Source organism: Elephas maximus, chromosome 10 (genome assembly GCF_024166365.1).
Source record: "Elephas maximus indicus isolate mEleMax1 chromosome 10, mEleMax1 primary haplotype, whole genome shotgun sequence".
Taxonomy (NCBI): Eukaryota; Metazoa; Chordata; class Mammalia; order Proboscidea; family Elephantidae; genus Elephas; species Elephas maximus.
In genome coordinates, this window is record NC_064828.1 from 81,787,053 (window position 1) to 81,800,172 (window position 13,120).

The 13,120-nt window shown below is 48.1% G+C and overlaps 1 protein-coding gene across 1 annotated transcript in view; it reads left to right on the top strand.

Annotated features, from left to right (window-relative positions):
* Positions 1 to 13,120, top strand: part of GALNT16 (polypeptide N-acetylgalactosaminyltransferase 16) — a 112,537-nt gene that overhangs the window by 72,936 nt on the left and 26,481 nt on the right. The window contains exons 2-7 of the mRNA XM_049898992.1: positions 372 to 529; positions 2,891 to 2,989; positions 4,217 to 4,284; positions 4,851 to 4,916; positions 7,553 to 7,674; positions 12,081 to 12,168. Of these exons, the coding sequence (XP_049754949.1) occupies positions 372 to 529; positions 2,891 to 2,989; positions 4,217 to 4,284; positions 4,851 to 4,916; positions 7,553 to 7,674; positions 12,081 to 12,168 (601 nt within the window). The remainder of the gene's footprint in view (positions 1 to 371; positions 530 to 2,890; positions 2,990 to 4,216; positions 4,285 to 4,850; positions 4,917 to 7,552; positions 7,675 to 12,080; positions 12,169 to 13,120) is intronic.

The window sequence follows — 13,120 nt, forward strand, 5'->3', positions numbered from 1 at the left end:
TGGCTTCCAGTCTGGTTTATGGTCCCCTCATCTTGGGGGTCTGATATACCCCAGAAGTCACCCTCTCCATATCCAGCACAGAATGTTGGCTAAGAGTAGGCTTAGAGTCAGAACCACCATGGTTTGAATCTAGGTCCTACAACTTACCAGCCCTGACCTTGGGCACTTTTTTCAACCTCCCTGAGCCTCGGTTTCCTCATCTGTATAAGGGGGGAAATAGGATCTCATCCTCACAGAATTGGGGTAAGGTACAAATGAGATAAAGCAGTTGGCTCATGCCTGGTACATAGTTAAGTTTTTACCACACAGTAACTACTTTATCCGCCAGTCCTCTTGCCTGTGGCCCCCTCTGATGCTAACCTATGTCTTAGGTGACAGGAACGCCCTCAAGAGGTTTTGATGAAAAGGCATACCTAGCAGCCAAGCAGCTGAAGGCTGGAGAGGACCCCTACAGGCAGCACGCCTTCAACCAACTGGAGAGCGACAAACTGAGCCCTGACAGGCCCATCCGGGATACCCGCCATTACAGGTATGGCCTCCATTGTGACAATGGAGAAAGGAAGGTGGGGACAAGGGCCAACACTGTTTAGCTTGCTATCTTTCAGTCACGTGTATTTAAGAAACGAGGAAGGCTCTAGTTGAGACGTTCAAACCGTCACCCTCAATTGCTTTTCCTGCCTATTTTATTGATCTTCTGAAGGTCTGAACAGGCTGCAGGCAGGCCTGCAAAGGCCAAAGAAACCCTCCAGCACCTTAGTCTGAAAACAGTGACCTGCCAGGGGGCTGCAGGGGGTCTGAGGGGTGGGTGAGCCAGGTGTTCCAGGTGCCCTGCTGATGATGCCTGAGCGAAGAGGGTCCCACCCCACTCCTGTGTGCTGTTCCCTCTAGCATCCCTTTCCTTCCTCTCATCCCACCCTCCTGCCTCACCTCCTCAGCCCTTCCCAAAAATGCATCCCATTTTTGCTCTTAATGCTCCGTGGTGAGGTGGGATGCGGATCAAGGAAGTATCCTACCTTGGGCAAGTTATTAATCCACCCCCCTCTCCCAACAAGATTTCCTAGTTCAGGATCTTGTCACTTCCTCTGATCTAGATTATGAGTCATCACCTCCAGTCTTTCTTCTTCCTGCGATCACCTACAGGAACAGTCCAAACTTCTTATCCTGAAGCACAAGCCACCCCTTCCCCTATGATCTGGCTTTGTCTGCCTTCCTAGGCTTTTCCCATCCGCATTTAATGTTCCAGCAATCCTACACTCCTCTTTCCTCCCTTCCTTGTTTTTACACATGGCATTCCCTCTACCCAAACACTCTTCCACCCAGCCCGACCTGCATACTTCAAGAGTTGGCTTAGTATCCTCTCTTCCAGGGAAGGGTCCTTGCTGACCTAGGCTGGGTTTGGGACCTCCTCTATGTTCCATGCAGAAGTGTAGCAGAGCAGTGAGGGTGCATTGGAACTGATCCACCCATGTGTCTCCAGCTTGGAATGACCACCATCCAGATCAGGTGTTGGCTGATGCCCAGTAAGGGTGGGTTTGCCACCTTCGGGGAGAGAATGGGCATCACCATCCACGTTCCTTCCTTCCTGGGCACCAGATAGTTAGCGAACAAAGACAGAAAACAGGGGGCCCTGGAGGTCAGTGCTGGGCGCCCAGGAGGTGTCTTGCTTTCAGGTTAGATCCCCAAGGTGACGGCAGAAATGCAGGGTCCAGGAGCGCCCGCTGCCGGCGTCTCCCCATTCAGCCCCCTCCAGCCCCCAAATCTGTATGCCCTTGCAAGGATGGGCATTGGAAAGTGTGGTTTTAAGGGGCAGGAGGTGAATTTTCCCATCCTCCTCTGCTTTCGTCTGCTGGGGAGAGTTATTTTAAAGTCTCCCAGCATTTCTCCCACGGGGGTCCCAGGCGGGTGGGACTCTTGCCTGTCTGACCCCGATCTGCTCTGCAGGGCAGGAAGTGGGCCTGGGAATGCTGGCTTTACGCTGCTGTCAGTGGAATAAATGCTGTAATGAAAAAATAGTCACTGCTGGAATAGTCAGAGAGCAATTGTAATAAAGAGGATTGCCATGAAAACCAGCGCAGCAGCTGCCTTCCAGCCGGCCCCAGGAGCACAGATAACTGCATTTGCAGAAACGACAGGGATGACGGCTGGTAGGAATGGATTGCTTTAATCCTCTTTCTTGAAGAGTGGGAGCCAACAGGCCGAAAATATGGTGTCTGTAAATGACTGCGCCCAGAGTTGACAGAGGAGGGAGCCAGGTGGTGGGAAGTGCCTTTGGTGGCCTCCAGCAGCACTTAAGTCTCCTCCAGGAGACCAGGAACCCAGGAAGAGAGAGGCTGGCCCCTGCCTGTATCTGTGCAGGAAGAAGGAAGACTATACGGGCATGGGGGTGGGGGCAGTTCCTCTCCAGATCTTATCAAATGTCCGAATGTGGGAGAAGAGAAGGAAGAAGTCCCAGAGTGTCAAGGCTGTTTTCCCTCTGGGCCTGCATTTGGTCTCCCTTGACCTGCTAGAACCTTCGCTCCCTAGGGCAGGAAGTTCTGTCTGGTTCAGTGCTGTACTGGGCCTTCTGCAGTGCCTGCATGTGGAGGAGCCCTACCTACTAAAACTTGAATGGATTTGGGGCACCAGATACTCTAGGCCTTTGGTAAAGATCCCCTGGGGCTGGAAAGGTCCCCCAAACTGCTGCTTCCCTGCAGCTTCCAGGTTGGGTAGCATCTGAGAGCTGGGCCTGAGCAGGGTGGAAGGTGGACAGGGAGGGGAAGGGGCCTGCGTCCTGGCTTTGGGCTCCCTTTTCTGCTCTACAGGGGTAGTCCAGGGGGGAACAGACCTGGACAAAGAAAAGCCTTGAGCCTGCCTCCACAGCTGGCCTCTGACCTCCCTACTCCCTCCACAGTTGCCCATCTGTGTCCTACTCCTTGGATCTGCCAGCCACCAGTGTCATCATTACCTTCCACAATGAAGCCCGCTCCACCCTCTTGCGCACAGTGAAGAGGTAGGCACAGTCTTGGGACCCTTGTTCCTTGGTGGTGCTGCGCCCAAAACCTCAGGAGAACCTGCTGAACCTCTGGCAGGGATGGACCTTGAGATGGGGTGCTGTTGCCAGATAGTGTGAAGACCAGTGGGCAATGGAAGGGTGAGTCCCGTCCTTATGAGGAGCTGGGGCTGGTGAATCAGGGTCAGGGAATGGTCAGGGTCAAACCCCCAGAGGTCCAAGCCTTAACAGGATGCAGCAGTCAGATACAAGGTTAGGTCCCCAAGATGAGGGCAGAAATTCAGGGTTCAGGAGTGAGGGAGGCAGGAATGGACATGAGGCCTTAGGTAGGTGAATGCCAGCCCAGTAGGTGCCTGTCTGTGAATCAGAGAGAGGTGCCCTCTGGCCTCTTCTTAAGCTTGGCCCTATAGTCAAGTTTAAGTTCCACTCACCCTGTTTCCTCAATGAACTTAGACAATTCAAAGGGCAGTACAATGCAGAAGTAACCTCACTTGCAATCAAGAAGTGATTTGGAAAGGAGTTCCCAGTGGCATCCCAGGGACTCAAGGGATTGGGTTTCCTTTCCCAAGGACGGGAAGAGGAAGGATGGTAGAGAGAAAGGATTGGAGGGGACCTCCAGAGAACAAACCTCATGATCCATTAAAAAACCAAACAAAAAACAGTTGCCATCAAGTCTATTCTGACTCATGGCGACTCCATGTATGTTAGAGTAGAACTGTGCTCCATAGGTTCTTTAATGGCTGATTTTTCAGAAGTGGATCACCAGGCCTCTCTTCTGAGGCACCTCTGGGTGAACTCAAACCTCTAACCTGGATTTCCATTTACGCCACACAAGGACTCCTTCTGACCCATCAGACCTTCTGGGCAGGCCACTCTAGGTCCAGCCAGAGGTTGCCCCTGGGTAGGGCTTGTTAAGCCTCAGGCAGTTGGAGCAGCTGCAGCTCCTGCCTCCTGCAACTCAACTAGGGAGTCCCCATCTGCCATCTTGGATCAGTCCCAAGTGCCTGAGGGTCCAGGCAGCAGGGTCAGCCAGGTCCCTGGAAGAGCCTGAGGAACATACTGCTTCTCAGCCACTGATCAGGGCCTAGAAAGTTCTCAAGTAGCTGCCCGTGGGAATATACCGGCCCCTGAGCTGGGTAGCAGGAGAGCCCCCGCTGGTGCAGGGAGAGATGAATGGGAGGTGGCCCCCTAAGTCCAAGCTCCTCTCTGTCTCCGCCACTGCTCCAGTGTCCTGAATCGAACTCCTGCGAACTTGATCCAGGAGATCATTTTAGTGGATGACTTCAGTTCAGATCGTAAGTATTCACCTTTCTTTTTGTACCCCCTTTTTACCCTCCATCTCCCCAGAACCCTAGGGCAAGACTCTTGAGGTTCTACTGACCACAAGACTGACCATGAGTGCTCACTCTCTCTGCACCCCAGCCCAGATCCTCAGTCTTTTCTAGGTCCCCTCCCTAGCCTTCTTCCTTGGTGCCCAAAGAGGAGAAAGGGTGGTGTTGCTTTGGATGGGGCATCAGTGAGATGACAATTAAAAAAAAAAAAAAAAAAAACTGTTGATAACATCCTTCATTATCACAACTGCTATACACTGAAGATTGTCTCTTCAGTCTAGTTCTCCAAGAGCTGGGCTGGCAACAGAGTTGGTGGTGCTGTCTGGCGCCCCCTGCAGGGTAATTCTCTAGGCACAGACTTTCCTCAGATGGTCTGGGCTGGGAGTGGGGACCAGCAGACATGATCATGCCCTCCATGCCTCCCCCATTCCTGGCCCTTTCCCTGGCCCTGATATGGGACAGCTCCTGGGCAGTTCCAGTGACCCATATCTAAAGGAGCTTACCTTCTTTCTCCCTAACTCCACCCCCAGCTGAAGATTGTTTGCTCCTGACCAGGATCCCCAAGGTCAAGTGCCTGCGCAATGACCAGCGGGAAGGTGAGTCCCTGGGTCCTGGGCCACACCATGAACCCATCTTGGTCCAGTTCTCTGCACCTCCCACTCCCTTTCATCACGCCAAGCCAGCACAACCCTGCTGCATCCCTGATGGGCTGAGAACAAGGTCTACAGAAAGACCCTCCTTGTATCCCAGCCACTATTACGGCAGAACGTAGGCAAGTTGCTCTACTTCTGGGTGCCTTGTTGTCTCTTCTGAGAAATGGAGATAATACTAGTGCCCTTTCTGCCTTTTAAGGTTATTGTGAGGATTGGATGAGATAGGCTCCGTGGAGATGCTTTGAGAAATTCAAAGGGCAGGACAATGCAGATGTAACCTCAGTTCCAAACAAGAAGTGCTTTGGAGCATGCCCTATGGCATAGCCCTGTTCATGGCACACTAGGGGACACAAAAGAAGTATAAAATATGGTATCTGCCCTTGGGGAACTTACACAGTTGAGGAGTCAGAATCCATCTCAGCAACAGGCTGGTTATAGTTATGTGTGAGTAACACGGAGATTGGAAGAGAGGAGTTGAAGGAGAGCTGAGATGACCATGATGGGCTTCTGGGGGAGATGTAGGTCTTACTGAGGTAGGGGGCTGTGGGACAGGTGAAGGGGAGCAAGGGAGGGAGTCCTAGGCTTGGGGACTGCCAGCCAAGACATATGTCAGGAAGGAGTTGACATGTAATACTAACAGCCCTTCTTGCATGCTCAGCATGCACCAGGCATTTACTTTGCCTGCATTCCCACCTCCAGTACTCACAACAGCCTATTGTCCCCATCTTACATATAAGGGAACTCAGGTTTAAAGAGGGATTCTAACTCTGCCCACCCCAAAGCCCAGCCTTTTACCCTCCCTCTACTTACGTATTCTTCCAGTGAGAAGCCAGGCCTGGTCAGCTGGGGGAATGGGTGGAGTGAAGTTAGATGACAGAGGACCTTGGAAGCCAGAGGAAGCATTTGGATTTGATAAGGCACACAGCAGGGAGCCACTGAAGGTTTGAGAGGGAGAGTGCATGCATGAGAGGAAGGTGTGATAGGTGTATTTAAGAAAGACCAGTTGGGCTGAGAGGCCATGACAACATTGGTAAGGGAGACCTTCAAGCTGAAATGGAAGTGGCCAAAGATAAATCCCTCCCAGACACTAGGAGAGTAGCTTGTGGGTTACAGAGGCCATCAGGCCTGGGAATATGCTGCTTCCTAAGTTTTTGCCTGAAACCCTGGTGGCGTAGTGGTTAAGTGCTACAGCTGCTAACCAAGAGGTCGGCAGTTCAAATCCACCAGGTGCTCCTTGGAAAATCTATGGGGCAGTTCTACTCTGTCCTATAGGGTCGCTATGAGTCGGAATCGACTGGATGGCAGTGGGTTGTTTTTTTTTTTTTTTTTTGGTTAAGCTTTTGCCTAACTAAAAAAAAAAAAAAATGTCAATTTACGATTAGGTGCTTTATACATACTTATGGACTGAAAGAATGGATGGACAGGTGGACTTTTGGATGGATAGATAGATTTTTGTATAGACAGATGGATGGTAGTCAGATGGATAGAGGGAGAACTGGGCAGAGGTGTGGCCAGGGAAATTCCTCCCAGAAGCAACTTGTATTTGGAACTCTTAGAGTGAGGCCCTTCTCTCCTTCTCTGGGTCAGGGACTACCCCACAGCTCATAGGGCCCTGGCAGCAGCAGGACCACCTGGGCCTTCTATCTTCCGACCAGGCAGGGCCCCAGGCCTGATCAGAGAGCTGCCAAAAGTAAGACCATTCCTTGAAGGTTGGTGAGCTGTTCGTGAGGCTTTCAGGGACATGGAGGTGGAGGAAGAGCAGAATCTAAGAGCAAAATGCCTCTTGGGCACCAGGTACTCTCCATGTGTCTTGTTTGTTCTTCACAGTGCCCTGGGAGGTAGGGATTACTAGCTATCTGCATCTTATAAATAAGAAAACTGAGGCTCAAAAAAACACCAAACCCGTTGCCGTCGAGTCTATTCCAACTCATAGCGACCCTAAAGCATAGAGTAGAACTGCCCCACAGGGTTTCCAAGGAGCGCCTGGTGGATTCAAACTGCCAAGCTTGGTTAGCAGCCGTAGCTCTTAACTACCATGCCACCAGGGTTTCCAGAGAGGCTGAATCACATGCTTAAGGTGAGTGAAGGGGCTGGCATGTAAACTCAAGCCTGTCTTATTCCAGATGATTCTCTTTGTGTCATACATGATGGTGCAGCTGAATGGAATCACCCTGAGGTTCTTGGTGGGTGGTGGTAGGGAGAGAAACTTTTGGTTTCTGGTTCTCCTTCAATACTAAACCAGGCTTTATTGCAATTTCCAAGCACTAAATTGTGACTGTTAATCAGTATGTCCCTAGAGCCTAGAACAGTGTCTGGCATGTGGTGGGCATTCAGGGAATGACCCTGGAATAATTAGTGGTTGATGGATAGACCAGAGGAATAAAGGGGGGAAAAGGAGGGAGGGAGGAAGGAAACGAACAGAAGGGCAAAGTAAAGTTCAATCACAATAACTCAGAGGAAGCCTCAGTCTCTGGAGGGGTGGAAGGGAGGCCCTGGGGCTTTGGGGGACATCTGGGAAGCAAGTTGGCACCGGCTCTCCCCTCAGTCCCAGTACCAACCCCTGTCTACTTCCACTGCAGGGCTGATCCGCTCCCGAGTTCGTGGGGCAGACGTGGCCGTGGCAGCCATCCTCACCTTTCTGGACAGCCACTGTGAAGTGAACACTGAGTGGCTGCAGCCCATGCTGCAGCGAGTGAAGGAGGTGAGTCCATCTCTCCCTGGGGGAGACAGGTGCCCTTTGGGATGCCCCCTGCCATGCTTCTGGCAATCAGAAGGGACTTTGCAGTCAGGTGGGCAGTGTTTGAAGCTTAACTTGCTTACTTCACCTGAATGACTTCCCATCATTGAGCTTTTTCTATATGAAATGGGATTAATTGTAATACAGTTGTCCCTTGGTTTTTTTACCTTGGTATCCAGGACCCCTGCAGATATCGAAATCCGAGGATGCTCACGTCCCTTATATAAAGTGGCACATTATTTGCATATAACCTATGCACACCCTCCTGATCGCTTTAAATCATCTCTAGATTACTTATAATACCTATTACAATGTAAAGGCTATGTAAATAGTTGTTATACTGTATTCTTGGGGGAATTATGACAAGAAAAAAAACTCTGTACATGTTCAGTACAGACGCAACCATTGTAGGCCTAACTACATAGTGCACATCAGACGCAAGGTGAACGGTGCTCAAACAAGGAGTGCTGGAGAGAGACTAAGAATCTGTGAAATGGCGGTAGGCTACAGCAGGGGATGCCTACACAACACTTTTTTTTCCCCTTAATATTTCGAATCCCTGGATACGGAACCTGCGGATACGGAGGGCTGACTGTATTTGCCTCACTGGTTGTTGTGAGAATTAAATGGATGAAAGCCTGGGTGAGCTATAAAGCTCCTACAATGCATGGATGATGGTTTTCTCCTGGGAGAAGGGGGAGTCCTGTGCTGGGGGAGCTTTTGATCAGGTGGAAAACCTGAGAAAGAGGGAGGAGAGGATGATGCTCTCAAAGGGCAGAGAGGGCAGGGTGGCCCCTACATGTGCCTGCATTCTCTGGAATAGGGACAATTTGGACAGATGGCAGGAAAGGCTGAGGCAATTACAACTCAACAATAAAAAGACAAATAACTCAATTTAAAAATGGACAAAGGATTTGAATAGACATTTCTCCAAAGAAGATATACAAATGGCCAATAAGCACAAGAAAAGATGCTCAACATCATTACTCAATAGGGAAATGCAAATCAAAACTACAATGAGATATCACTTCACACCCTCTACCCTCTAGGATGCCTATAATCAAAAGGTGAAAAATATACTCAAGACTGATGGAAACAGCAACATTTTTGTGACATTTATTTGACCACAATAAAAAGAAAAAAAGATGGGCAATAACAAATATTGACAAGGATGTAGAGAAATTGGAACCTTCATACACTGCTGGTAGAAATATAAAACGATGCAACCACTTTGAAAAACAGTTTCTCAAAAAAAGTAAACATAGCCCACTCCTAGGTAGATACCCTAAATAAATAAAAGCCGAATGCAAATAGACATATGCACACCCATGTTCACTGCAGCATCATTCAAAATAGCAAAAAGATGGAAAGTGCCCATCAACAAATGAGTGGATTAACAGACTGTGGTACATACACACAATGGAATACTACGCATGGATAAAGAATAATGATGAATCTGTGAAACATCTCACAACATGGATGAATTTGGAGGACATTATGCTGAGTGAAATATGGCAATCACAAAAGGACAAATATTGTTTAAGACTACTATTATTAAGTAACAAGTAAAGGTTTATACACAGGAAAAAAAAAAAAAGAAAAAAATTCCTTGATGGTTACCAAGAACAGGACAAGGAGGGAGGAAAAATTACCAATTAGTTAGAAGACAGGAGTTAATACTGGTGAAGGAAAAGCAATACATAGTATGGGGGAAGTCAGCACAACATGACAAAGGCAAGAGAGGACACCGAGAGGAACACAAAAATGAAGGGCAACTGCGGTAACTACCATAGCATAGATAATCCTGCAAAAATAGTATTAACAAATAATAATTTATGAATGGATAAACAGGTAGGTAGATACGCCAAGAGGTGTGGGAAGATGTAAGGGAACACATCGGCATGTATAGGTTTGGTGGTGGATATTTCTACATACACGACTGTAAGTGCAGCTCATATAGCGCATACAAGTGGCAGGGAAACCTCATAGACATAACCAAACACCTTGCAGGTTGAAGTTCTTAGGCTAGAAGACAAAGGACCATAGACTCGGGGGACATCTACGTTAACTGGCACAACATAGTTCATAAAGACAATGTTCTACATCCTACTTGGTGAGTACCATCTGGGTTTTAAAAGCTTGCAAGCAGCCATCTAAAATACAACTATTGGTCTCTTCCAGTCCAGAGCAAAGGAGAGTGAGGAAAACCAAGGACTCAAGGGAGAAATTAGTCCAAAGGACTAATGGGCAACATGAACCACAGCCTACACCACCCTAAGACCAGAAGAACTAGATGGTGCCCAGCTACCACTACCAACTGCTCTGACTAGGATAACAACAGAACATCCTGGGCAGAGTGAGAGAAAATTGTAGAACAAAAAATCAAGTTCACAAAAAGGACCAGGCTTGCTGGTCTGATGGACACTGGAGGAACCCCCAAGACTATGGCCTGAAGACACCCTTCTGACCTGGAACTGAAGCCATTCCTGAAGACTACCTCCTAGCCAAACAACAGACAAGCACATAAGACAAACAATAACACCAGAGAGGAATGTACTCCTTAGAACAATCAGTTATACTAGATCAAAAGGGCAATCAATACCTGCCCAAAAAGCAAAGATGAGAAGGCAGGAAGTGCTAGAAAATCAGGACGAAAGAAAATGAGGAACCCAGGGTGGAAATGGGGAGAGTCCTGACACATTGTGAGGAATGAAACCAAGGCCATGAAATACTTTATGTGTAAACTATTGAATGGGAAATTAATTTGCTCTGTAAACTTTCACTTAATGCACACACAAAAAAAGTAAACGTGGAATTACAGTATGACCCAGGAATTCTCCTCGTAGATATATATCCAAGAGAATTGAAAATGTATATTCACATAAAAAGCCATAAACAGGTGTTCAGAGCTGCATTTTTCATAATGGCCAAAGAGTGGAAACAACCAGAATGTCCTTCAGCTAATGTATGGATAAACAAAATTGGTATATCCAAATAATGGAATATTATTCAGTCTAAAAAGAAGAATGAAGTTATTGATACCTGCTACAACATGGATGAACCTTGAAAGCATAAGTGAAAAAAAAAAAAACAGACATGAAAGGCCACATATATAGAGCACACAAGGGGCATATGATTCCACTTATATGACATGTCCAGAATAGGCAAATTCGTAGAGATTTGTAGGCTCAAATTCAAAAAAGTAGATGAGTATTTTCCAGGGAAAAGGAGAGAATGAGGAATGGCTGCTAATGGGTATGAGGTTTCTTTTTGGGGTGGTGGAAAGCAGAGAGGGCAGGGGGGAATTCGACAGATGTAGTGGAATTAAATAGTGGTGATGTTTACACAACCTTGTGAATACACTAAACTGTAAAACCGTGAATTTTATGGTACGTGAATTATATCTCAATTAAAAAAGTGTCTGTGAAAAGGATGAGGTGAGGCCCCTTGGAGCACTGTGGGGAACACAGATGGCCTCTGACGATCAGCCACCCTCACCCTGAAGGCTTTCATTGTCCTTAGAGGGTGTGCAAGCTGAGCAAAAGAGCTGGATTCCAAGTTTCAGACAAGAAGATTTGGGCATCCGAGTGAGAAACAGAAGAGACAAAGAAGAGGCTGTATTCTGTGTTCCTCCATGGAGGGAGAGAGAAGAGAGGGCTAAGGAAAGGGGGATTAAGTTTTGCTGTGTGGTATATGACATAAACACACACACACACATACACCTCCCCTGCCAAAAAAAAAAAAAAAAAACCCTTTAGTAAAATCAACATTACTCACCAATGTTTTGGAGCTGGATTTGTGTCCCAGGAGGTGATGAAGGGAGCGACAAGTCTGACCTTGAGGTGGATGTGGTATGAGAGTAATGGCTCCCAGGTAACACTAGGACCACAGTTGCCCAGCACTCAAGCGGCTGGTGTGGTCCGGTTGGGAAGACTCAACCCAAACACGTACAAAGATAAATGATAATCCATAAAACAGTTCAAAGCGGCAACAGAAGAGCCACCTCAGGCAACACATGTCCCAGGAATTGCCTAGACTATAATTATGAGAGCAGCTTAAAGGAAGGAGAAATCCCTTCAGCCTGCAGCAGTCAAAGAGAGCATCATTGAGGAGGTGAGACCCCACCAGGACTCAACATGTTGTGAGAGGAAGAGGCTGAGAGAACACGTGTGCTCATGGGATCCAGGTGGGACCTCCAAGGAGCCTGTGTGTGGTGGTGCTGGACAGCTCCTGGAAACCTGCCAGGTTTCTTGGGGTGGCCTTAGGAACATCCTGCAGGAAGTGACAAGAGCTTCTTCCCAGGGCAGGTGGCTGGGCCTTTCTTCACAGAGGAGCCTCTGACCTCACCCATCTTGTGTCTCTTCTCCTAGGACCATACTCGCGTGGTGAGCCCCATCATTGACGTCATCAGTCTGGATAATTTTGCCTACCTTGCAGCATCTGCTGACCTTCGAGGAGGTGGGTCCTGCTCCTTGGGGAGGGTCTCTAGACCTGAAGAGAGGCAGGTGAGGGCAGACAAAGGCCTGGTTTGCTGCTCTTTGTCCCAACTGTGACTGTGAGCCCCACACACCCTTTACCTCCAAAGAGAAAATGAAGAAGGATTGAGTGGAGCCCCTGTAATGGAGACAAAGGGCTAGAGCTGGCAGTTGCAAGCTCCTGATGCCATCAATAACAGAGACAGGGCTAGTCTCCAATCCTCATCCCCAGTGTTGACACATCCTTCCCAAATGCTGCCAGCTCAGGGACCATGACCACAAATCCCTACAGAAGGGCGTGATGTCACAGTTGTCTTAGGGGTGTGGGAGAGGGGAAGCCCTAAGCCTTGTAGTTCATCACCTGTCATGAATTCCTAGCATATACACCCTGGGAAAGGTCTAGAATTGGGCTGTCTAATATGGTAGCTATTAGCCACATTTGAAGAGGCAGTGATGGTTCAGTGGTAGAATTCTCACCTTCCACACAGAAGACCCAGGGTTGATTCCCAGCCAATGCACCTTATATACAACCACCACCTGTCAGTGGAGGCTTGTGTGTTGCTATGATGCTTAACAGGTTTTAGTAGAACTTCTAGACTAAGACAGACTAGGAAGAAAAGGCTGGTGATCGACTTTCAAAAACTAGTCAGTGAAAACCCTATGGATCACAACAGTCTGATCCTTAACCAATCATAGGGATGACGCAGGACAAGGTTGCCTTTCATTCTGTTGTGCATGGGGTCAAGTTGAGGGCTGACTCGATGGCAGCTAACAACAACAAGCCACGTTTAGCTATTGAGCTCTAGAAATGTGGCCAATCTGAATCGAGATATGCTGTAAATATAAAATACACACCAGGTCTCAAAGGCTTAGTATGAAAGAGTGTAAAATGCCTCATTAGGAATTTTTATATCGATTACATGTTCAAATGATAA